The 25,106-nt window shown below is 39.3% G+C and overlaps 2 protein-coding genes across 4 annotated transcripts in view; one reads left to right on the top strand and one right to left on the bottom strand.

Annotated features, from left to right (window-relative positions):
* The window catches only part of EDA (ectodysplasin A), a 383,358-nt gene extending 360,648 nt beyond the window's left edge, over positions 1-22,710 (bottom strand). For all 3 annotated transcript variants that reach the window (XM_087829281.1, XM_087829280.1, XM_087829279.1), the window contains exon 1: positions 22,227-22,710. In XM_087829281.1, coding sequence (XP_087685407.1) covers positions 22,227-22,622 — 396 coding nt within the window. In that variant the 5' untranslated portion in view covers positions 22,623-22,710. The remainder of the gene's footprint in view (positions 1-22,226) is intronic.
* Positions 14,096-14,910, top strand: LOC107541190 (E3 ubiquitin-protein ligase SIAH1-like; the record flags this gene model as incomplete). Its single annotated transcript, XM_016218188.2, is given in 2 exon segments — positions 14,096-14,132; positions 14,135-14,910. Coding segments are annotated over 2 exon segments (813 nt in total), but the record flags the coding sequence as incomplete, so codon positions are not given.
* Positions 22,711-25,106: the final 2,396 nt, after the last annotated feature.

Consider the following 25,106-nt stretch of genomic DNA (forward strand, 5'->3'; position numbering starts at 1 on the left):
TACTTAATGTATTTTTAGTTTTTCATTTTCAATATTATCACATTCCTATTCTCTTCCTTAATTGTGTGCTGGCCCTTCCTTCAGAAACTTTTCTCTGCCTCTATTATCTTCCAGTAGCTTCTCTATTTTTTACATTTTAGTTTATTATTATTATTTTCTAAATTTTAGTCACTATTAACAATATACTTCTCTCTCTCTAAGCTTTACTTTTCTTTTTCTTTCTTTTTTTAAGTTATTTTTTTAATCTAGAACTTGTGTTCTCCCTTCACTCTCCTAGTTCTATTTTCACTTGGGTTGTCTTCATTGTGACTGTCAAGATATTTTGAAAGATACCCCTTGTTTCCTGGAAGTTTAGTTGGGTATTGTCCTGCCTTGCCAACACCTGTACAACAGCTTAAACAATGAGGTTGGGGATGAGACACACAGTTATCCAACCTGAGAGGAGAGTCCTCCCAAGGACTGGTCAACAACATTCTAGACCCAACCACAACAGGAGAATGTAAAGAACCCACAAAAGGGGCACCCACAAAAGGGACACTCCTAGAGCAAAGAGATCAGAAGTATAAGGAAAACACACCTCTGGGCTCCACTGGTCTCACAATACAAAATCCCTCCCCACAAGAATGGGAGACAGAAAATATACTAAATACGTAGATACAAACACTAAGACCTACCAAAATGGGGAGACAACCCCCAAATTAAAGAAAAATTGCCAGAAAAGGACTTTGATGAGATGGAGTTAAGAAAGTTATCAGAAACAGAGTTCAGAGCATTGATTATGAATATGTTCAATGAACTTAAGAAGACACTAGATGATAAGATTGAGGACCTTAGTGAAAACATGAAAAAAGAGATACATAACATAAACAAAAATCAGACAGAAATAAAAAATGCTGTATCTGATATCAAGAATGCATAGGAAGGAATTAAAAGCAGGCTCAATAAAGCAGAGGACAGAAGAAGTGACTCAGAAGACAAGGTAGTAGAAATCACTAAATCAGAGCAGCAAAAAGAAAAAACACTTAAAAAGCATGAAGACAGTCTAAGGGAGCTTTGGGACAACATGAAGAGAAACAACATTCACATTAGAGGAGTGCCAGAGGGGGAGGAAAGAGAGCAAGGGATAGAGAACTTGGTGGAGGAAATAATGACAGAAAACTTCCCTACACTGGTGAGAAAGAAAGCCATACAAATTCAGGAAGCACACAGGGTTCCAAACAAGAGGGATCCAAAGAGACCCACTCCAAGACACATCATAATTAAAATGGCAAATGGCAAGGACAAAGAGAAAATATTAAGGGCTGCAAAAGAGAGACAAGCAGTGACCTACAAGGGAACCCCCATAAGGCTGACAGCTGATTTCTCAACAGAAACTCTTCAGGCCAGAAGGGAGTGGCATGAAGTTCTCCAAGTAATGAAAAGCAAGAACATACAACAGAGAATGCTTTATCCAGCAAGGCTATCATTTAAAATTGAAGGTGAAATAAAGAGCTTCACAGCAAAAAAAAAAAAAAAAAAAAAAAAAAAGGGCAAAAGGAATTCAGTACCACCAAACCCGCATTGCAAGAAATGCTAAAAGGACTGCTGTAAGAAAAAGAAAGTATAGCGAGAGAAAGGTACATCAGCATAAAGGGGGAAAATGGTATTAAATAAGTTGATAACAATAGTAATCTTAAATGTAAACAGAATAAATGGTCCAATCAACACATAGAGTAGCTGAATGGATAAGAAAACAGGACCCAAATATATGCTGTCTACAAGAGACCCACCTGAGAGCAAAAGACTCACACAGGCTAAAAGTGAAGGGATGGAATAAAATATTCCATGCAAATGGAAAGGAAAAGAAAGCTAAAGTAGCAATTCTTATTTCTGACAAAATAGTATTCAAAATAAAGACCATAACAAGAGACAAAAATGGTCAGTACATAATACTAAAGGGATCAATCCAACAGGAGAAAATAATCCTTATAAACATTTATGCACCCAATATAGGAGCAACTAAATATATAAAAAAATTCTTGGTGGACTTTAAGGGTGAGATTGACAGCAACACATCATAGTGGGGGACTTTAACACCTCACTGTCAGCATTGGACAGATCATAAAGACAAAAAATCAACAGGGAAACACAGACCTTAAATGACTCACTAGACCTAATGAATTTAATTGACATTTACAGAACATTTCATCCCAAAGCAGCAGAATACACCTTCTTCTCAAGTGCACATGGAACATTCTCAAAAATAGATCACGTGTTGGAGCACAAGGCAAGTCTCTACAAATACAAGAAGATTGAAATCATATCAAGCATCTTCTTGGATCACAATGCCATGAAACTAGAAATCAACCACTATAAAAAAAAAAAATTCAAACACATGGAAGCTAAATAGCATGTTATTAAACAATGAATGGGTTACCAATGAGACCAAGAAAGAAATCAAACACTTCAAGGAAAAAAATGAAAATGAACAGACAACAACCCAAAATCTATGGGACACAGCAAAAGCAGTCCTGAGAGGAAAATTCATAGCATTATAGGCTTATCTCAAGAAATGAAAAAGATCTAATGAATCATCTAACACAACAACTAAAAGAACTAGAACAAGAACAGCAAGAAAAGCCCGAGGAAGGAGAAGGAAGAAAATAATGAAAATCAGAGCAGAAATTAATGACATAGAGACTTAAAAAACAATACAAACGAGCAATGAATCGAACAGATGGTTCTTTGAAAAGATAAACAAGATTGATGCACCTTTAGCCAGACTCATCAGGAAAAAAAGAGGACCCCAAAAAAACAAAATTAGAAACGAAAGAGGTGAAAAAACAACTGACCCAACAGAAATGCAAAGGATTGTAAGAAAATACTATGAGCAACTATATGTCAATGAACTGGACAATCTGGATGAAATGGATAAATTCCTAGAAGCATACAACCTTCCAAAGCTGAATCAGGAAGAGTCTGAAAGCCTAAATAGGCTGATAACTGCTGATGAAGTCAAAGCATTAATCAAAGGTCTCCCAGCACACAAAAGCTGTGGCCCAGATGGATTTACAGGCAAGTTTTACTAAACATTTAGAGAAGAATTAACACCTATTCTATTCAAACTATTTCAAAAAATCCCAGAGGAGGGAAAACTCCCAAACTCTTTTTATGAGGCCAGCATAAGCCTTATTCCAAAGCCAGATAAAGACACTACAAAGAAAGAAAATTATAGGTCCATATCCCTGATGAACACAGATGCTAAAATTCTGCCTAAAATACTAGCAAACCGGATCCAGCAATACATTAAAAAGATCATAAACCACAAACAAGTGGTATTTATTCTGGGGATGCAAGGCTGCTACAATATTCACAAATCAATAAACGTGATACATCACATAAACAAACTGAAAGACAAAAATCACATGATCATACTAATAGATTCAGAAAAAGCATTTGACAAAATCCAACACCTATTTTTGATAAACACTATCAGCAAAGTGGGAATAGAGGGATCATAACTCACCATAATAAAGGCCATATATGACATACCTATAGCCAACATCATACTCAATGGGCAAAAACTAAAAGCATTTCCCCTAAGAACAAGACAGGGTTGTCTGCTTTCGCCACTTTTATTCAACATAGTACTGGAAGTCCTATCCACAGTGATCAGACAAGAAGGAAACATAAAAGGCATCCAAATTAGAAAGGAGGAAACAAAACTGTCATTATTTGCAGATAACATGGTATTGTAAATAGAGAATCCTAAAGACTCCACCAAAAAACTACTAAATTTCATAAATGAATTCAGTAACGTAGCAGGATACAAAATTAACACCCAGAAATCAATGTCATTTTTATACACCAATAATGAACTATCAGAAATAGAAACTAAAAAAAAATCCCATTTACCATTGCAACTGAAAAAATAAGATACTTCAGAATAAACTTAACCAAGGATGTAAAAGACATTTACTTGGAAAACTGCAGGACACTCAAAAAAGAAATAGAGGAAGATATAAACAAATGGAAAAATAGACCATGTTCATGGATTGGAAGAATTAACATTATTAAAATGTCTATACTACCCAAAGCAATCTCTAAATTCAATGCAATAGATATTAATATACCAACAACATATTTCACAGGTTTAGAACAAACACTTTGAAAATTTATATGAAACCAAAAAACACCCCAAATAGCCATGGCAATCTTGAGAAAGAACAAAGTGGGAGGGACCACAATACCAGATATCAAGTTATACTACAAAGCCACTGTATTCAGAACAGCCTGAAACTGGCACAAGAACAGACACATAGATCATTTGAACAGAACAGAGAACCCAGAAACTGACCCATGCCATTATGGTTAATTGATATTTGACAAAGGAGGCAAGTACATACAATGGAGGAAAGACAATCTCTTCAATAAATGGTGCTGGGAAAATTGGACAGGTACATGCAAAAAAATGAAACTAGACCACCAACTTACACCATACACAAAAGTAAAATCAAAACCGATAAAAGACTTAAATGTAAGACATGAAACCATAAAAATCCTAGAGGAAAACATGGGTAGCAAAATCTCAGACATATCTTGTAGCAATATGTTTGCTGATACTTCTCCTAGGGCAAGAGAAACTAAGGAGAAAATAAACAAATGGGACAGCATCAAAACAAAAAGCCTCTGCACAGCAAAAGAAACCATCAACAAAACGAAAAGGGAGCCCACTGTATGGGAAAACATATTTGCCAAGGACACATCGGATAGAAGTTTAATAATAAGCTGTGGGACATTTACAACATGGAATACTACGCAGCTGTAAAAAAGAAGAATGTCGTACCCTTTGGGACAGTATGGATGGACCTGGAGAATATTATGTTAAGTGAAATAAGCCAGGCAGCGAAAGACAAACATCACATGACCTCGCTTATACGTGGAATCTAAAGAACTTAATAAACAGATGAACAGAATAGATTCAATGAGATGGAAGCATGGATGAGACTGACGAATGTCAGAGGGATGGCGGAGGGTGGGTGGGTGGAGGGGGAGAGAGTAACCAAAGAATTTATCTGCATATATGCACAACCCAAAGACATGGACAACGGTGGGGAGAAGGACTGGGGAGGGGGAAGGGACAGGGTGGAATGGGTCATTGGGGAGAGAAAGGGACATCAGTAATATTTTAAACAAAAGTAAAATTTTAAAAAAGGTTTAATCTCCAAAATATATAAGGAACTCATGCAACTTAACAAAAGGAAGACACATAATGCAATTAAAAAATGGGCAAAGGACGCAAATAGACACTTCTCCAAAGAGGACATACAAACGGCTAAGAGACATACGAAAAAATGCTTCCTGTCACTAATCTTCAGTGAGATGGAAATTAAAACCACAATGAATTATCACCTCACACTCGTCAGTATGGTTACCATCAACCAATCAAAGAACTATAAGTGCTGTCGAGGGTGCGGAGAAAAGGGAACCCTAGTACACTGCTGGTGGGAAGGCAGACTGGTGCAGTCACTATGAAAAGCAGTATGGAGTTTCCTCAAAAGATTACATATTGACCTGCCATTTGACCCAGTGATCTCACTTCTAGAAACATATCCTAAGGAACCTGAAACTCCAATCACAAAGGACTTATGCACTCCTATGTTCATAGCAGAGCAATTTACACTAACTAAGATCTGGAAACAGCCCAAGTGCCCATCAGTAGATGAGTGATTAAAAAACCCGTGAGACATTTACACCATGGAATACTATTCAGCTGTAAAAAAGAGGGATCTTTTATCCTTTGGCACATCTTGGGGTGAACTAGAAAGTTTATGCTAAGTGAAATAAACCAGTCAGAGAAAGACAAATACCACATGATCTCACTTATATGTGGAATATAATTAGCAAAATAAACTTATGAACAAAATGGATCCAGATACATAGAAGCATGGAACAGACTGAGGGGTATTAGAGGGAAGTTGCAGAGGGGAGAGTGAGTGGGGAGAGATTAATCAAAGAACTTATATGTTTATAAGCATAACCCATGGACAAAGACATTGGTATGGGGAAAGCCTGGGGGTGGGATGGATGCTGAGTGGAGGGGACCAATGGGGATAAAAAGGGGACATCTGTAATATTTTCAACAATAAAGATAAAGAAACTTAAAAAAAAAAAATGGCCCTTTCCAGTGTGGCTCAGTTGGTTCGGTGTCTTCCCATGCACCAAAAGGTTGCTGGTTCTATTTTTGGCCAGGGCACATGCCCAGGTTTTGGGCTAGATACCTGGTAGGGGCTGTGCAGAAGGCAGCAGATTGATGTTTTGCTCTCACATTGATGTTTCTCTCTCCCCCCTCCCTCCCTCTCAATCTAAAAAAATAATCAATAAAAAAATGCGAAGAGGAACTTAATAGACATTTGTCTAAAGAGGGCATACAGGTGGCCAACAGACATATGAAAAGATGCTCAATGTCACTAATCATCAGAGAGATGCAAATTAAAACCACGATGAGGTATCAGCTCATACCTGCCAGGATAGCTACTATCAATAAATTGACAAACAACAAGTCCCGACGAGGATATAGAGCAAAGGGAATCCTGGTACACTGCTGGTGAGAATGCAGACAGGTGCAGCCACTATGGAAAACAGTATGAGGGTCTTCAAAATGTTAAAAATGGAACTTCCTTATACAGAGTGATTCCACTTCTGGGTATATATCCAAAGAAACTGAAAACACCAATTTGAAAAAATATATGCACCCCTGTTCATTGCATCATTATTTATAATAGACAAGATATGAAAGCAACCCAAGTGCCCATCAATAGACGAGTTGATAAAATAGTGGTGGTACATATATACAATGAATATTACGTGGTTATAAAAACAATGACATCTTACCATTTGTGACAGCATGGATGGACCTAGAGGAAATTACACTCAGTAAAATAAGTCAGTCAGAGAAAGATGAATACCATATGATTTCACTTATATGTGGAATCCAAAGAACAAAATAAATGAACAAACAAAATAGAAACAGACTCATAGATAGAGAGAACAGACTGATGGTTGCCAGAGGGAAGGGGGGTTGGGGGACTGGGTGAAAAAGATGAAGGGATTAGAAGGACAGATTGGTAGTTACAAAATAGTCACAGGGATGTAAAGTACAGCATATAGGGAATATAGTCAATAATACTGTAAAAACTATGTATGATACCAGGTGGGTACTGGAAATATCAGAGGGAACACTTTGTAAAGTATGATTATCTAACCACTATGCTATAAACCTGAATCTAATACAAAATAATATTGAATGTAAACAGTAATTGAAAGAAAAAAGAACAAATAAAGTCTCAGTTCTGTTACTGAAAAAAAAAAAAAAAAAAGAATATAGATTAGTATTGTAATTATAGTAGCTACAGAAAAGTATAAAACTCAGTCTCTGCCTTCAAAATCCTTCCCATCTAGTTGCAGAAACAAGATAACCTACAACTCAACACAGTGCTAAATGAAGGGTTGAGGGGAGTGTTGAGATAGATGGGCAAGGAAGATTTCACTGAAGTGGTAAGGTTTAAGTTGAGCTGTAAAGGACCTGAAGGGATCCAATAGGCAGGTTGGAGGGAAGGACATTCTGCTTTGGGAAATATGAGAACATAGGCCAGAATGTGAGAGGCTTGTAAATGGGTCAGTGTGGATGGAACAGGATTCAGATGGAGAATAGCAAGAAGATTGGAAGAGCAGCTCAAGCTTGATTGCAGAGGGGTTTGGAATGCCAGTTTAAGATGTTTGAAGAGTGGCAGCAGGGAGACATAAAAGATTTCTGACATGAGGGTAACATGACAAAGTGGCACTTGAAGAAAAATAATCTAGCTGAAGTGTGCATATGGAGTAAAGAAAACAACTCTCAACTGGATAACCACTGCAGGAGTCAGGCAATAAGAAACTGAGGTAGAATCACAGGTTTTCTTGTTTGTGCAGATCACCTAAGCCAAACACAATCAGAGTGGTAGCAGTGGGACTAGAAAGAAAGGGAGTGATGCAAGAGACACTATGAGCAGTATAAATCAAGTTTGCAAAGTATGAATCAACTTAGCAATTGATTGCTAAATATATCAAGAGAAAGGAAGAAGTGGAAAAAAGCCTCCACGGTTTTGTGCTTGAATGATTGAGAAAATCAAACTAGGAATTTTGTAAAATTCAGTGTTATGTGGTGGGAGATGGGGATGAATGGAGATGACTTCAGTTTAATTTATTGAATTTGAGATGTTAGCTAGAAATCCTAACAGAAACAAACTACCAAAAAGATTTGTCTAATGTCGTTAAGAACAAAGTAGGTTTGCACTCGTTGGTTGATCTTTGTTAGCTAAATCAGCTTCATGGAATAGAATCCTCACTAGCAATGTATCTTGTACATAATAGGGACTCAATGAAGTGGTGGTTGAGTCGAGGGAACTCCTAGACTCTTCTCTTCTTCCTTCTTTCCCTCAGTCTGACTAATCGTGAGAAGTGTTAAGATCCTTCCTTCCATAACAAACTGTCAGAGTTTCCCCAATCTAAGCAATTACACTACATAGAAAAAGTGTGTTAGAGGTAGTGTAATGCTTCCAGGCACAGAGCCTTGTGGATTGATTCAAAATCTTAGCAATGTTCAAGCTTTTCTTACCCTTGTAGGCCATAGGTGTGGCAAGATGAAACAAGAATAATGATCCATAACCACACAAAAAAATCAGATATAATCTTGTTTTGAAAATCAATTTCATTGTGGCTATTTAGTTTCAACCCTTGCTGTTCACCATCATCACTCCAATAAAAATTACTCTTCATCTCTGAATGCAGGCCCATTGACAGGTGGATGTATCTATATAGAGGAGATTACTCGGCAGCATATTATTGTAAAGAGGTTTCAGCAGCTAGCAGCAGGCAAGTCCCCATGAAGCCACAAGAGACAGGAAACCACCCTCCTCCCTTGGCTATTCCAAGCACACAAGACTATCATCTTGCTGAGGAACTGTCAACTAAAATCCCTCTCCCTCAAAGACACAGAGTTTATAAAATTATTTCCCAGATGGTGTTCCACAGAGATATTAAGCATTCATTACCACTCAAGTCATGGTCCACTGTTCTTCAAAGTTAGTCCTTGTATAACAGGTGATAAATATGTCATAATCCATAACAGGGGAGCTGAGGTTAGGCACAGGGAACCAAATGTTATCTCCTTTATAGTCTTCCTTTATTTCTGTCTTTAGAGCATTAGTTCTGAAATGAAATGAGCATCAGCATCACCTGAGAAGCCATTTTCTCCAAAAAATATTTGCTTATGGTCTCACTCTAAAGACTCTGATGATATGCCTAAATAGCATATCAGAGATATGTGCGTTTGTAATTAGTTCTGTATGTAAGACTAATATGCACCCTTAATTAAGAACCACAGCAATAGACAATAGATTATCAGTATTATATTTTTTAACCTTACAATTCTAAAAACATTCTAAGTAGGATCTGGAAATAGCTATTTTTATCAGAGAGGAGAGAGAGAGAGAGAGATTGATAGATTCTGGGTCAAGATTCCTAACTGTTATATGACCACTCTAGTGCAAATAGCCATTGGGCCCCATATGTACTCTGGGTTCTAACCATACCAAGTCATTCACCATTACAAAAATTACAGATTGTCACCCTATAGTGCACACCAGAATCACCCAAAGAGTTTAAAATTACACATGACGAACCTCTCCCCCCCCCCCCCCCCGAGGAACTTCTGAGTGAGTTGATTCTGGGTTGGAGTTCTGGACACATCAATTAGGGGGAGGTAGCTATGAGGGTAATTGGGATAAACAGTCTTGAAGATTCTCTTCCTCTAAAGATAGGTATCACTGAGGAACAACCAACACCTCCTACATATTTATTGACCATATACTATGTGCCATACACTTTAAAAAATAACAGCCTAATTTAGATACAACTCACATACCATAGAATTTACCCATTTTAGGTGTACAGTTTGATTTTCAGTAACTACCAAAATACCACTACCAACACCCTGGCTGTGGTAAATACATTCTAGAATATTTTCTCCCTTCCAATAACCTCCTTCAATGAGTTCTCTGATGCCTATATAGCCTTACATTCCATCTGCCCTAGGTATTCACTAATCTAATTTTTGTCTATATATTTGCCTATTTTAGATCCTTCATATAAATGGAATTATACATTATGTTTTTTGTGACTGCTTCTTTCACCTAGGGTAATATTTTTGACTTAGTGTAACACCCATGTTATAGCATGTATCTGTACTTTATTCTATATGGCTGAATAATATTCCATTGTATAGAACATAATACTACATTTTGTTTACCCATCAGACATTTGGATTAATTCCACTTTTTGGCTAATATGAGTAATGCTGTTATGAATATTTGTGTAGAATTTTTTGTGTGAACATGTTTTCATTCATCTTGGGTATATACCTAGTAGTAGACTTGCTGGGTCATGTGGTAACTCAGTTAATTTACTGAGGAATTACCAAACTGTCTTCCAAAGCAGCTGCATCATTTTACATTCCCACCAGCAATATATGAAGGTTTCCATTTCTCTACATCCCCACTTCTTATTGCCTTTTTCATTATAGCCATTCTAGTAAATGTGAAATAGTATCTCCACTGTGCTTTTTAAAAAGATTCATTTTTTTAAAAAAAATATGTGTCTTATTTTTTTTTAGAAAGAGAGCAGAAAGGAGAGGGAGAGAGAGAGAAATATTGACATGAGAGAGAAACATCAATCAGTTGCCTCCTGCACACACCCCGACTGAGGATCGAGCCTGCAACCCGGCCATGTGCCTTGATTGGGAATTGAACCTATGACCTTTCAGTGCACAAGATGACTCTCAACCAACTTGAGGCACACCGGCTAGAGCCCCATTGTGCTTTCTAAAATTTTATTATTTTTATTGAGGTATAATTGGCATGCAATATTATGTTAGTTTCAGATGCAAAACATAATGATTCAATATTTGTACATATTGAAAAATAATCACCACAATAAGTCTGGTTAACATGTCACCACACATAATTACAGAAACTTGTTTCTTTTGATGAGAATTTTTAAGATCTATTCTCTTAGCACCTTTTAAGTATGTAATACAGTATTATTAACTATAGGTGCCATGCTATCTGTACACTACATTCCCATGACATTTATAACTGGAAAATTGTACCTTTTGACTCCCTTCACTCCTTTGCCCTCCTCCCACCCTCCACCTCTGGCAACTAATAATCTGTTCTATGAGTTTAGTTTTTTCACTTTTTTTAGATTCCACATATTCTGAGATCACACAGTGTTTGTCTCCATTGTGGTTTTAATTTGCATTTCCCTGATAGATAATGACGCCGAGCATCCTTTCATATATTTATTTAGCCATTTGAATATCTTCTGTGCTAAACTATTTATATATTTTGCCCATTTTTGTTCAGGTTGTCTTATTAATGGGTTACAAGATCCCTTTATAAAATCTGGATATAATTTTTAAAAATATTGATTTTTTTAGAGAGACAGAAGAAGGGGAAGAGAGATAGATGGGGGGGGGAGAGATTTGTTGTTTCACTTATTTACGCATTAATTGCTTGATTTCTTGTATGTGTCCTGACTGGAGATTGAACCAGCAACCCTTGCACATACGTACAATGCTACAACCAACTGAGCCATCTAGCCAGGGCTGGATATAAATTGTTTACTGAATATGTTTTGCAGATACTTCCCTCCGTTCTGTCACATTTATTCCATTTTAAAATATTTTTTTAAAAACACAATCTTATTTTTGTATTTTGATGAGGTCCAGTTTATCAGTTTCTTTCTTTTTTTTTTTTACTATTTTTGGTGCCATATCTAAGAACTTCTGTCCAGTCCAAAGTCTTGAAAGTTTCTTCTATGTTTTCATCTAAAAGTTTTATTGTTTTATAAGATGAAATATAACTTAAAGGTTTCAGGAAGCATTGATTTTATACCTTAATGAAAAGATTCTAAACCAGACATTTTAAAATCCTCTCAGATTTTCAAATTGCTCTCTGTGGACTATAGTATTTTAGTAAAACCTGGGAACTATTACATCTATTTGAAAACACTTTTTAAAATAAATAAAAGGTTTTGAACAATAAAATAAGTTTTATTATTTTGACACATTTATGCTTATCATACATTTTAAAATTAAATTTATTGAGATAACATTGGTTAATAGTATTACATAAATTTCAGGTGTACAACAATATAATTCAATATCTGTAAACTATTGCGTTCTCACCACCCAAATTCTAGTTTCCTTTCATAAGTTAATTTTGGGGCATGGTATATAGTGAGGGTCTAAGTTGATCTTTTTACATGTGGATATACAAATGTCCCAACATCGTTTGTTGAACAGAGTGTCTTTTTGCCCAATGAATTGTCTTGGCACATTTGCCAAAAATCAACTGACGTAAATGTCAGGGATGTTTCTAAATAATCAATTCTGTTTCATTCATCTATATGCCTATCTTATGCCAGTACCATACTATCTTGATAACTGTAGCTTTATAGAGTTTTCTGTTCCCTGAATACACTATGTTCTCTCTCACCTCTTCCAGCTCTTTGTACATATTATTCCTTAGGCCTAAAACAGTCTCTTATCTAGACAACTCTTACTTGTTTTTCAGGTCTAAGCTGCAAAGATGCTTTGTCCAGGAAATGTTTCTTGATTTCAAAAGTCTGGGTCAAGTATTTCTCCTTAGTGCTCCAGATCATGTGATAATTATATTTATCATTGAATTATCACATTGTATTACATTTGCTTGTTCACTTGACTGTAAGCTCCATGATGGCAAAAATCCTCTCTAATCAGTGCAAGGTTCAGCTCCATTGCTTTATACAGTGACTGATGCATAGGAAATGATCAATAAATACTTGTTGAAGAAATGATTAACTGATTCTGCTTCTAGTTATGGAAGACTAATTCAGACCAAATTTCCTGCTGAAAACAAGAAAACTGTGATAAAATATAAATAATATATATATTTGAAGGTATCCAAGATCTAATAAAGCAATAAAGTATTATGGAACCAAGATGCAGGATAAAAAGAAAACCAAGAGAGGCTGTTTTTCTCACCAGGTCATTGGCTAATTACAGAAGAGTAGCTGAGAGACAGCCAAGGTTTTTACAAGCACATAGAGTTAACACAACAAATATTTGAATTCAGGATCCATCATTGAGGGGAACCGTAGATAAACCCTAAGGTGTTGGGTTCCAACTGAGAAAGCATACACACTGAAAGGAAAGCTAAATAAGCCTTCACATGGCCAGCATCAAATTATCCCAAACTTGAACTGAATTAAGGTGATGAGGGATTGTTAGTGCCCCTAACCACCTGCCTGAAGTTAGCATAAATCCTTTCTGGATAAAGATTTGACAAGCTGAGGCCTCAAACCATCTCTATTATAAAGTTTTCAGATATGATGTCTGTGACTCAACCAAAACTAACCAGGCATATGAGCAAACAAGGAAAAATGAATTTAATCAAGAGAGAAAATAGATGACATAAACATACCCTAAAGGATTGAGATAATAGAGTTTCCAGATGAAGGATGTCAAACAATTGTGCTTAATACGTTCAAGAAAAGACAAGACTAAATTATAAATTTTGGCATAGAACTAAATACTATTTTTCAAAAGAATCAAGTGAAAATTCTACATTTATAAGGTGCCTGCCTTGGTGTGTAGTATTTAGCAGGAGGGTATGAGGGAGGGGAAGGGGAAGGGTGGTGGGGGGTAGAGGAACCGGAAATGGCCATGGCTGGGGGCGGGGCTTAAGGACCTTGGCTACTCCGCGGTAACCAAGAGATAACAAAGGGAGCTGTTGCGTGGGTTGTGCTGGCCAGAGGCAGCAGCAGCAGCGGTAGCAGCAGCGGCAGCAGCAGACCATAGTTTCCCAGTGGTGTCCTGTAGGTGTCAGCACAGTAAGAGTTGGTGGCGCTTCCGGAAGTAGCGGGGGATTGGTGGTGGGGGGGACAGAAGAGCGAGTGTGAACAGGGCCGGGGTGTCTGGCATACTCTCCACCCACAGAAATGAGCCACCTTACTACAACAGCGTTCGTGACCTACTGGGACCTCTAAGTGCACACTGTCCCAGAGGATGCCTCCCCGATGGGCACAACCGCATCCAACAATGACTTAGCCACTCTTTTTGAGTGTCCCGTCTGCTTTGACTGTGTGTTACCACCCATTTTCCAGTGTCGCAGTGGCCATCTTGTGTGTAACAACTGTCACCCAAAGCTCACAGGCTGTCCAACCTGCCAGGGCCCATTGGGAGCCATTCGCAACTTGGCCATGGAGAAACTGGCCAATTCAGTACTTTTTCCTTGCAAATATGCCTCTTATGGATGTAAAACAACTCTGCCACACAAAGGAAAAGCAAACCACGAAGAGCTCTGTGAGTTTCAGCCTTGCTCTTGCCCATGCCCCGGTACTTCCTGTAAGTGGCAAGGTGCTTTGGATGCTGTCATGCCTCATCTGATGCATGAACACCCATTCATTGAAACCCTGCAGGGAGAGGATGTAGTTTTGCTTGCTACAGACATCAATCTGTCTGGTGCTCTGGACTGGGTGATGATGCAGTCCTGTTATGGCTTTCATTTCATGATAGTTTTGGAGAAAAAGGAAAATTATGATGGATACCAGCAGTTCTTTTCCATTGTACAGCTAGTAGGAACACGCGAGCAAGCTGAAAATTTTGCTTATCGACTAGAGCTAACTGATCATAGGCAGCGATTAACTTGGGAAGCCACTCCTCTATCTATTCATGAGGAAATTGAAGCAGCCATTATGAAGAGTGACTGTCTAGTCTTTGACACCAGCACTGCACAGCTTTTTGCAGAAAATGGCAATTTAGGCATCAATGTATCTATTAACATGTGTTGAAATGGCAATAAAAATTTTTCTGGCCAGTGTGTAAAAACATTGTATTCAGTTTCACAGAAAATAGGCACCCTTCTGCCTGCCAACCTGAAACTTTTGGTAGGTGGAAGCTAGTCACATGAAGGTAAATAAAAGGCTGTTAAAAGGAAACAGTTGCATGTAGTAACATTAAGATAGTTATAAGTAAGTCAACAGTAAACAACTGAATATATATATATATATATATATATATATATATATACATATATATATACACACACATACACACACATACTCAAGATGGGCATCTATTGTATTTAAAAAGGAAGAATTGTAAAATAATTCTGAATTTCTGTTTGTTGTAGACTGAGTATACCATTGAAAAATACTGGGGTATTTTGTTGTTGTTTGTTGCTGTTTGTGTGTGTGTGTGTATGTGTGAGCATGTGCATGTATGTTTGAGGTTTTTTTCTTTAATGGACAAGTCATGTTGAGTGGTCTTAGACTACTGCTTTCCCCTCTTTTTAAAATTAAATTCACTGGGGTGACATTGGTTTAATAAGATTATAAAGGATTAAAGTGTACAATCTTATGATATATAATCTGTATATTGTATTGTTTGCTCACCACCCAAAATCAAATCTCCTGCCGTCATATATTTGACCCCTTTTACTCTTTACTACCTCTCCCCACCCCTTTTCCCCCTGGTAACCACCATACTGCTGTCTGGGTCTATGAATTTTTGTTTGTTTTTCTTGATTGTTCATTTCTTGCTTTCAGTTTGTATCCCCCATATGGTTCTTAACTTTTTATGCCTGACTTATTTCTCTTAGCTTGATATTCTCAAGGTCCATCCATGCTGTTACAAATGGCAGTATTTAATCTTTTCTTATGGCTGAGTGGTATTCCATTGTATATATGTATCACATCTTCCTTTTTTTTTTTTTTTTGCCCTGAAATGGCATTGTATTGATTGATTTTTTACAAAAATAAACATTTTAACAAACAAGAAAAATAAGTATGTGTGAGAAGTAAAATTAAGAAATCAGTGGGTGACTTTAACAGACGATAAGGCAAAGCTAAAGAGAGTGAACTGGAAGACAGGTCAGAAGAAAATATTCAGAATGAAATACAGAGAGGAAAAAAAAGGATGGAATACAGAAAAAAAGTGTGTCAGAGGTATAAGGGATAAAGAGAAATGTCTAAAAGAGGTTGTAACTGAGTCTTAAAAAGAGTAGAGCAAGAATAAGGCAGGGAAAACATTTTAAGAAATAATAGCCCTGGGCAGTGTGGTTCAGTTGGTTGGGCATCCATCGGGTACACTGAAAGGTTGCTGGTTTGATTCCGGGTCAGGGCACATGTCTGGGTTTAGGATTTGAGCCTCAGTAGGGGGCATGCAGGAGGCAGCTGATAGAAGTTTCGCTCTCACATTGACGTTTCTCTTTCTCTCTCTCTCCCTTCCTCTCTCTCTCAAAATAATAAATAAATAAATAAATAAATAAATAAATAAATAAATAAATAAATAAATAAATAAATAAATAAATAATAAGAAATAATACCTGAGAATGTTATAAATCTGACAGATAACCATCAAACCACAAATTCAAGTACTATGAACCCCAATGAAGATAAACATAAAGAAAATCACACCTAGCTCTGTCTGGGTGACTCGGTTGGAGCATCATCCTGTACCAAAAAAGGTTGTGATTTGATCTCCAGTCAGGACACATACGGGAGGAAAACAATTGATGTTTCTCTTTCACATTAATGTTTCTCTCTCTCTCTCTCTCTCTCTCTCTCTCTCTCTCTCTCTCTCTCTCTCTCTCCCTCCCTCCCTCCCTCCCTCTCTCTAAAATCAATTTTTTGCCCAGCCAGGGGTGACTCCGCAATTGGGCATCGACCTAGGATACAGGAGATTGTAGTTTGATTCCCAGTCAGGGCACATGCCCAGGTTGTGGGCTTGATCGCCAGTCGGGGGCGTACAGGAAGCAGCCAGTCAATGACTCTCTCTCATCACTGATGTTTCTGTATCTCTCTCTTCCTCTCCCTTCCTCTCTCTGAAATCAATAAAGATATATTTTTTAAAAAATCAATTTTTTAAAATGGTATATATTCAAAGTAGTTTTTTAAAAAAACAATAAAAATCACACCTATGAACATCAAACCCAAAGATAAAGAGAAAAATCAAAAGAAGCAAGATAAAGAAGTACATTACCTACCAAAGAAGCAAATACATATATTTTTAGCTGATTTCCCATTAGAAATAACGGAAGCCAGTAGGCAGTGTCATGGTATCTTCAACATGTTTTAAGAATAATAACCAATAACCTACAACTCTAGATCCAGTAAAAATGTCCTTCAAAAATAAGGTGAAATAAACATATTTTCAGGAAAAAAAAAAACCTGAAAAAAATTATTTACAGCAGATACAAACTAAAGGGAATATTAAACGGTGCTATTGCAGCAAAAGGAATTTTTCCAAGACAGAGGCCTGGAAACAAAAAAAGGAATGAAGAGAAAAGAAAAGGGTAAACATCAGGGAAATCTAAATAAATATTGACTATAAAACAACAACAATGATAATGTCCTGTGTGGTTTAAATTATATAGATAATTAGATTATAAAAGAACAATAGCATATAGTTGGCCAGGGGAAAATGGAATTAAAGTATTCTAAGGCCTTTGCACTGTATAGAAAGAGGTGAAAGAACTAACTTCTTTCAAACTGTAAGTCAAGAATGCATGTTGTAATCTTTAGAATATACACTAAAACAATAATAAAATAATGTACAACTACAAAGCTAACAAAGGATAAAAAAAATGAGACAAAAAAATCCAAAAGACGGTAATAAGGAGAGAAAAGGTTCAAAACAGGCAGGACAAGTAGAATGCAAAGATTATGATGGTATATTTAAAGCCAAGTATATAATTAATGACATTCAATGAAAATTGATTAAATGTGCCACTTAAAAGAGATGGGCTATATTAAAAAAATAAAGAGATGTCTGTTTACAAGAGATGTATTTAAAATGTAAAGGTTACAAATTTAAAAGATGGAAGATATACCATACAAATGGCACCCATAAGAAGGTAGCAGTATTGCCTGGTCAGGTGTGGCTCAGTGGTTGAGCATCGACCTAGGATCCAGGCGATCAGGGTTCAATTCCCAGTGAGGGCACATGCCCAGGTTGCGGGCTCGATCCCCAGTCGGGGGCGTGCAGGAGGCAGCCAGCCGAGCAATGACTCTCTCGTCATTGATGTTTCTCTCTCTCTCTCTCTCCCTCTCATTTCCTCTCTCTGAAATCAATAAAGATATATTAAAAAACAAACAAAAAAAGAAAGTAGCAGTATTAATGTCAAACAATATAGACTTTATAGTAAAAAGCATTACTAGAGATAAAAAGAGACATTTTATAATAATAGAAGGTTCAGTTCAACAAGAAGATATAATAGTTCTAAATCTGTATGTAACTAATAACATACTCTCAAAATACAGAAATCAGAAATTCCCAAAACTAAAAGAAGACATGAATAAATACATAGTCATCACAGGAGATTTTTTTTTATTTAATACTTTATTGACTTCAGAGGAAAGGAGAGGGAGAGAGAGAGATAGAAACATCAATGATGAGAGAGTCATTGATTGGCTGCCTCTTGCAGGCCCCCCACTGGGGATCGACTGGCAACTCCAGCATGTACCCTGACCCAGAACCCAACCTTGATCTTCTGGATCATAGGTCGATGCTTAACCACTGAGCCACCTTGGCCAGGCTCATCATGGGAGGTTTTTAACACAAATATCTCAGCAACTGATAGAACCAGTAGACAAAAAAAATCAGCCAGCACCCTTGCCGGTGTTCTCAGTGGTTAGAGCAGGGTGGGGAAACTTTTTTCTGCCAAGGGCTATTTGGATATTTATAACATCATTCACGGGCCATACAAAATTATCAAATTAAAAATTAGCTATGAAGAAAGCTCCTAGATTTATTGAATTTCGGTTCCCACCTGTGGTTGCCTTGGCAAGGCCAGACCAAATGATTTCCAGCCCGTGGGTGTGACATTCCCCACCCCTGCTCTAGAGTGAAAAAAACAACTAGAAAGTACCTCCATCCTTTTGATTAATTTAATTGGGTTTCTGCAGACTTTTATCAGCTGTTAGGTTTTTCTTAAGGAGCAACCACCAGAATTTCCTATATGATTGTGAATATAAATCTACTTTTGGTCCTTTACATGGAAAAGATAAGGGTTTTGTTTTGTCTTTGTTTTCAACACCCTTCTTTATGATGCCCACCATATTCTTGGCTTCGAGAATTGCAATCACAAGTGGGCCAACTTCACAGAATGATCAACAGTGATTTTTTTTTTTACTCTAACAATCATATTGTATATTGTCTAACTCAGAGACTGGTGTTTCTCTTGAGATCATTGTGACTATCCAGATAATCTATAGGTACTCAGCTACTATGACTGAAGGAGAGTTATGATTTTAGGTTCCAAGTGACCTCACTTTCTATCGTCAGCACCTATTTCCCCACTGGGGAGGCTTTTCTATAACAATTCCCTTGGAGAACTTTGCTGATCTATGCATCCTAACTGCCCTAACTTTCTTGTGTATCTTGTTTTAAAAGTTTTTTAATTGAGGGATGACATAGATCTTCAGTGATTTCCAGATCCCTTTCTTGGGTCATAACTGAGGCCATCATATCATAAGCATGGATAGGTTTGAATGGCCTTATAACAATGAAGTGCCTCTGACAGTTCTGCCCATTTGGTCTCAAGAGATCATCTTGCAATTTATTCTCATCAGTTTGCCTTCACTCCTTGTAGATAAACTGGTGAGAAACTTGAATGCTCTGCCCATTGAAGGGTGTATTGTTTTTATCTTTCTTCCTCTCCACCTAAGAGTTGCTGTAACAGCAACTGTCTGTGTTGGAAAACTAAAATATGAAAATATGACCTACGTGGCCAAATCCCACAAGGCTGTTTACTTCCTTATTTATGAATCAGAATCTGTCAGCACAACTTAGAATCTTGACTGTCAGCACATACTGCAATTAAATGTCCCTACAAAGCCAGCAGAGGGTGCACCAGGGCACTAGAAATTTTACCCAAAATGTAGCAATATTAACTTAACTCTAGTAGCCAGTCGACTTTATCTCTTTTTTTTTCTTCTTTTTGGTATACTAAAACTAATATCCTCAAGATAAACTTAGTTGAGTTCTTCAAAGCATGCTCCAATTCTCCTGAAAATGAAGTTCAGGAAGAATAAGGAATACACAGTTAAGCTTAACCTAGCCAAAATGTAGATGGAGTAGAAGAAAGTGGTACAGATCTGACCAATCTACTCTGGCAAAATTCTACTCTGGAGATCCACTCTCCCCCAAAAGGGTCCAGGTAGTAGTATGATACAGGAGAATAGACACTGAACTGGGAGTCAAGAGACCAACACCTTGGACAAGTCACTCGTGCCTCAGAGCCTATGTGTTCTCCAAGAGGATAAAACAAAATGGACTCACATGGCCACTCACAACTGTAAAAAACTCTGACTGCAACTGATGCCGGCAAATATAAAGAGCCAGTATCCATGCTTCTACTGCTCAGAAACATTAAAACAGAAAGACTAAAAGATAGAAGATAGGGAGCTGTATTTAAACTTAGGACTATTTGAAGTGCCATGCAAAGAACAGACAACTAAATGCCATAATAGACCTTGAGAGTCCCACATCATCACAGAAGCCCTAGAGTACAGCTGTCCTGCCAATCCTGTCTATAAATGTGGGTCTGTCTATTCTGAATGCCAAAAAGCCTTGGCTACCATTTCACTAAAGAAGTTAAATTCCTTCATTTTTTTCACACAGTATCAATGTTCAGCTGCTAAGTATTTCTACTGGGCATTAGAGGGGGTGGTGGATAAAGAGAGCCAGAATCCTAGTTAATTATCATTTAGCTACAGTGTTTAAAGTTTCAAGTATGAGAAGCATGTCTACTGATTCTGTTATTTGATAAGCTGTTATATAAGTTGGAGTGTGCTAGCAAGACATCTTAAGGCTCATGGCAACTTTACAATTCACATCATAGAAAAATGTGTCAGTCCTAACATTACAATATTATCATGAATGTGATGCCAGCTTTGGATGGATGGCCAAAGTAGCACAAATAATGTTTATAGAGTATGACAATGACTCTCAGTGTGGTAGTAAATACAGAAGGCCTGGGTCCCTCACCTGAAGGAAATTATTAGCGCAACTTGCTCTCTTCCCCAAGAGGAACAAATTCATTATTATTCTTTAACCACCTCAAAAGGATTCTTGGATGCTTCTCTTAAGTTGCACATAAGAAAAAGTTAGGAGGGCAAGAGGATATTGATTTTAAGTGTACCAAACTTACTTGAATAAAGTGCTAGAAAGAGTAGAAAACAAACACCAAAGCTGCTAACAAGGACAAAAACACCATAAAGACTGCAAAAAACAAAAACTATACACACACACACACACACACACACACACACACACACACACACACCCCACAACTGCTCTTGAGAGATTACTCTTGGGTATTTATTCCATCAGTAGATTCCTGTTCTCAAGCTAGTAACAGCAAGACACTTCACACCCACCCTCTCCATCCCACTCCCCCAAAAAAGAGTCTGAACCGGCATGCAAAGGGTGAGTTTTATTTCCATAGATTTTTAAAATTGCTCTTCAGAAGTTGTCTAGCAAGATGGCATGTTTCTACCAGAATTCCTCAGGGGCGCTAATCCTCACTACAACACCCAGGACAATCAGTCTCAAATCGCAGGTAAGTGTGAACAAGCCCGGGTTCTGGTCAGCGCACGAGGACCCGCGCTGAAAATATGATTAAAAGTTGTTTCAAAGGCCCGTGGAGCAGTTATTACAGCTGTTTACAGCTCCAACTCCAAATGAGAGCCTGCTAGTGCTAGCATCAACTCTGGACACGAAAAAACAAGCACTGCGGGCAGAGAATCTGTCCAGGAGCAGAGGGGCCAAGCTGCTGCCGTTAGTCCGCCAGAGGGGCAGCGCCCGCACCTCGGCGCCGCGGCCCAGCCGGGAGCGTAGCCAACTTTCCCAGAGGCAGCCGTAGCCGGGGGCGGTGGACGCGGGCCAGAGCTCCCAAGTCTGGGGTCCTGAGGGAGTCTGGGTGAGTTGGGCCGGGACCGAGTACAACCTGCCTCAGGGCAACCTCTCTCCGTCGGGCTCGCCTGCCCCCTCCCTGGTCCTGCCCTCCAACGTGGCTCGAAGTGGCTGAGTCGCCCCCGGGCCCGGTTGGGGAGGGCCCCTGTCCTACCGCCTCTGCCGCCGCCGCCCCAGCCAAGTGACTCACCTGGTGCCCGTCCTGGGAGTCTGGTGGGAGAGTGGTTTCTCCGGGTTCTAGCGGCGGCTGCTGAAGTGACGGCAGCCCAAAGTGGCGGGAGATGGGACCGTCAGGGTCGAGGTCAACGGGGCTGCTCAGGGTGCCAGAGGTGCCAGGGGTGCCGGGGCCGCCGAGGCGGGTCTCGGCTCCCCGTTCCCGCCGCAACTCGGAGCGCAACTCTAGGTAGCAGCACAATGTCAGCAGGTGGAGGGCCAGCGAGAGGCCAAAGAAGCCTAGGAAGAGCCGGCAGCTGTTTCCTTCGCCTGCCCGGGCAGGGGCCCCGCGACAGCCGCAGCCCTGGCTCCCCCGCTCCCTCGGAGCTGCCGCAGGCAGGGGCTCCTTGCGCTCTACCTTAGGGTAGCCCATGGCCTCCGGAGACTCCCACTCTCTGAGGCCCGAGAGACGCCGCGTCTGCCTCAGCCGCTCAGGACCCCTGACAGGCGGCTACTGTCCTGCCATGGGCTGGGGGCTGCAGGGACCCGTTCCTGCGCGACCGAAGCTGGGCGGGACCGAGCAGTGAGAAGCCGCATGTGCAGCTCCACTCGGAGGGATGGGAAAGGGAGGAGGAGGGGCGGGAGAGAACCTTGCCTCCGCCAGCGGAGGGAATGAGGGAGGAGGCCCGGGCCAACCACGCCCCATCCCTCAAGAAGCTGCCCAGGCGTCCAACCACCCCGCTCGCCAAGCCTGGGCGCCCCGCCCCTTAGCGTTCCACCCCTGGCCTCCAGCCGCGGGGCGGAGCCTGGGGGCCTATGGTTTCGCCTCTGCCTCATGGCCCCACCCAGCTCGACCAGCTTGCTCCGTTCCAGTTGGTGATTGCTGCTGTCGTTCATCGCTAGACTCCGCCCCAATTTAACCCTATAACGCCAGTACTGTGAAGGGAAGAGGAGGGGGGAAGGCTAAGAAGAATTTGGGAACCTTGGAAATTAGAGCAAGGAAAAGGAGGCAGAAACTAGTATTAATAGAAATGTTTGCAATTAACTGCAGTTGCTAATAACATCATCCCGTACTTATCTGTTGCATTCAATCTTCAAAGCGTTTAACAGACGTTAAACTAATTAAAACAGTTCTGGGTTTGGAATGAAACCATGCCTGCTGTTTGCAATCCAATACCGCGCCAGAAGAAAAGGAGACTCAGGAGCCAGGGAGCCAAACGGAGTGAGAATGGGGTGGGATGGAGGCAGCCCCATCCCTGGAGTGAGTCTGGGGCCTCAGTCTAAGTGATGAAGAAGTCCGCCTGTGCCAGGTGGAATTGAAACAATGTTGCCCCATGCACAGTAAAGCAGTCCCATAGGATTTCTTGATATATTAATTAGTTCAACAAATATATATTGATCCCTTTACAATGTAGAAAGTGCTGTATGAAAGAATCCACAGCCAGTATATTTTCTCTTCTTCCACCGCAACAGGGGTTTCGACTGGAGAATGAGCAAATGGGGAAGCTGAGTGCCAGAATGAAGTGAATTTTTACAAGGGTGGTCCGCAGAATGGCCAGACAATATTGGCATCTCTATTTGCAGGCAACTGTTCTGGCCTTTCCACCTCTCCCCTCCTCTCCCTGGAGTAGTCCCTGGGGAAGGTTCAACAAGTCAGCCAAATCTTCCAGATGTACACTGCTGCGACTGCAGCATCTTCCACAGCTGCACCAATAAGAAAAGGGTTCAGAACCAAAACAAAACAAAACAAAACAAAAGAAAAACAAAGAAACGAGAAAAAGTGGCAAATGTGAGAACAAATGAAGGATTAGTTGAGTTGCCATTGACAAGAGTTACTAGTCTGAGATTATAAAGAGCTAAATGACAACAGCAGGGGAAATATGTATGCTTCTTGGCCACTATGCACTCCCATTCCAGTGTTATGAATAATTAGCAGTTTTATGGACTTGAAGAGGGTAGGCCTAAGTCCCAGGCTGGAGGAAAAAATGAAAAATAGGGGGAATACAAAAGAAGAGAAACAACGAAACAGAAACAAAGCATATGGTAGGGAGGTCAGTCCAGAGGGGGCAGAGGTCAAAATCCTTAAATATATCAGCCACAGCCAACTTTTTTTGAGTCACTTTGTGAATGGTTTTGGTGCTTTAGAAACATCTTTGTGTTCCCTCATTGGCCCTTACCCATGAAATATCAAGTTTTCAAAGAATGCCATCATCATACAGATAAGAAAATTAAAAAGTACATTTAACAGCTAACCTCAAGTGCTGTTTGTCCAGACTAGTAATTCTAGATGCTAGGGGAACTGCCAGGTTGATTTACCTTCATTATCACAGCTCAGAACTATTAGAAAGAATGCTAGACTAGGAATCAGTAGACCTGCCCCTACCACTAGTTTGCTAGGTCACTCTGAGCAAATTGCTATGCTTTTTGGGACCTTCGCTTTTCCATTTGTAAAATGAGTAGTTTAAACTTCTAAAAAATATCTTTATTGTTAGAAGTATTACAGATGTCCCCTTCCCCACCCAATTGACCCCCTCCATTCTGCTCCCAACCCCTTCCCAGGCATTCCTCTCCCTATTTGCTGTCCATGGGCTATGCATATATGCATATGAGATCCTTGGTTAATCTCTTCCTACTTCCACTCCTCTTCCCTCTGATATGTCAGTCTCTTGCCTGTTTCAATATCTCTGGATATTTTTTGTTGGTCAGTTTGTTTTGTTCATTAGATTGCACATATAAGTGAGATCATGTGATACTGTATTTCTCTGACTGGTTTCTTTCTCTTACTGTAATACTCTCCAGTTCCATCCATGCTATTTCAAAGGATAAGAGATCCTTTTTTACACCTACATAGTATTCCATTGTGTAAGTGTACAACAGTTTTGTAATCCATTAATCTACTGATGGGTACTTGGGTTGT

Source organism: Miniopterus natalensis, chromosome X (assembly GCF_054644295.1).
Source record: "Miniopterus natalensis isolate mMinNat1 chromosome X, mMinNat1.hap1, whole genome shotgun sequence".
Classification (NCBI taxonomy): Eukaryota; Metazoa; Chordata; class Mammalia; order Chiroptera; family Miniopteridae; genus Miniopterus; species Miniopterus natalensis.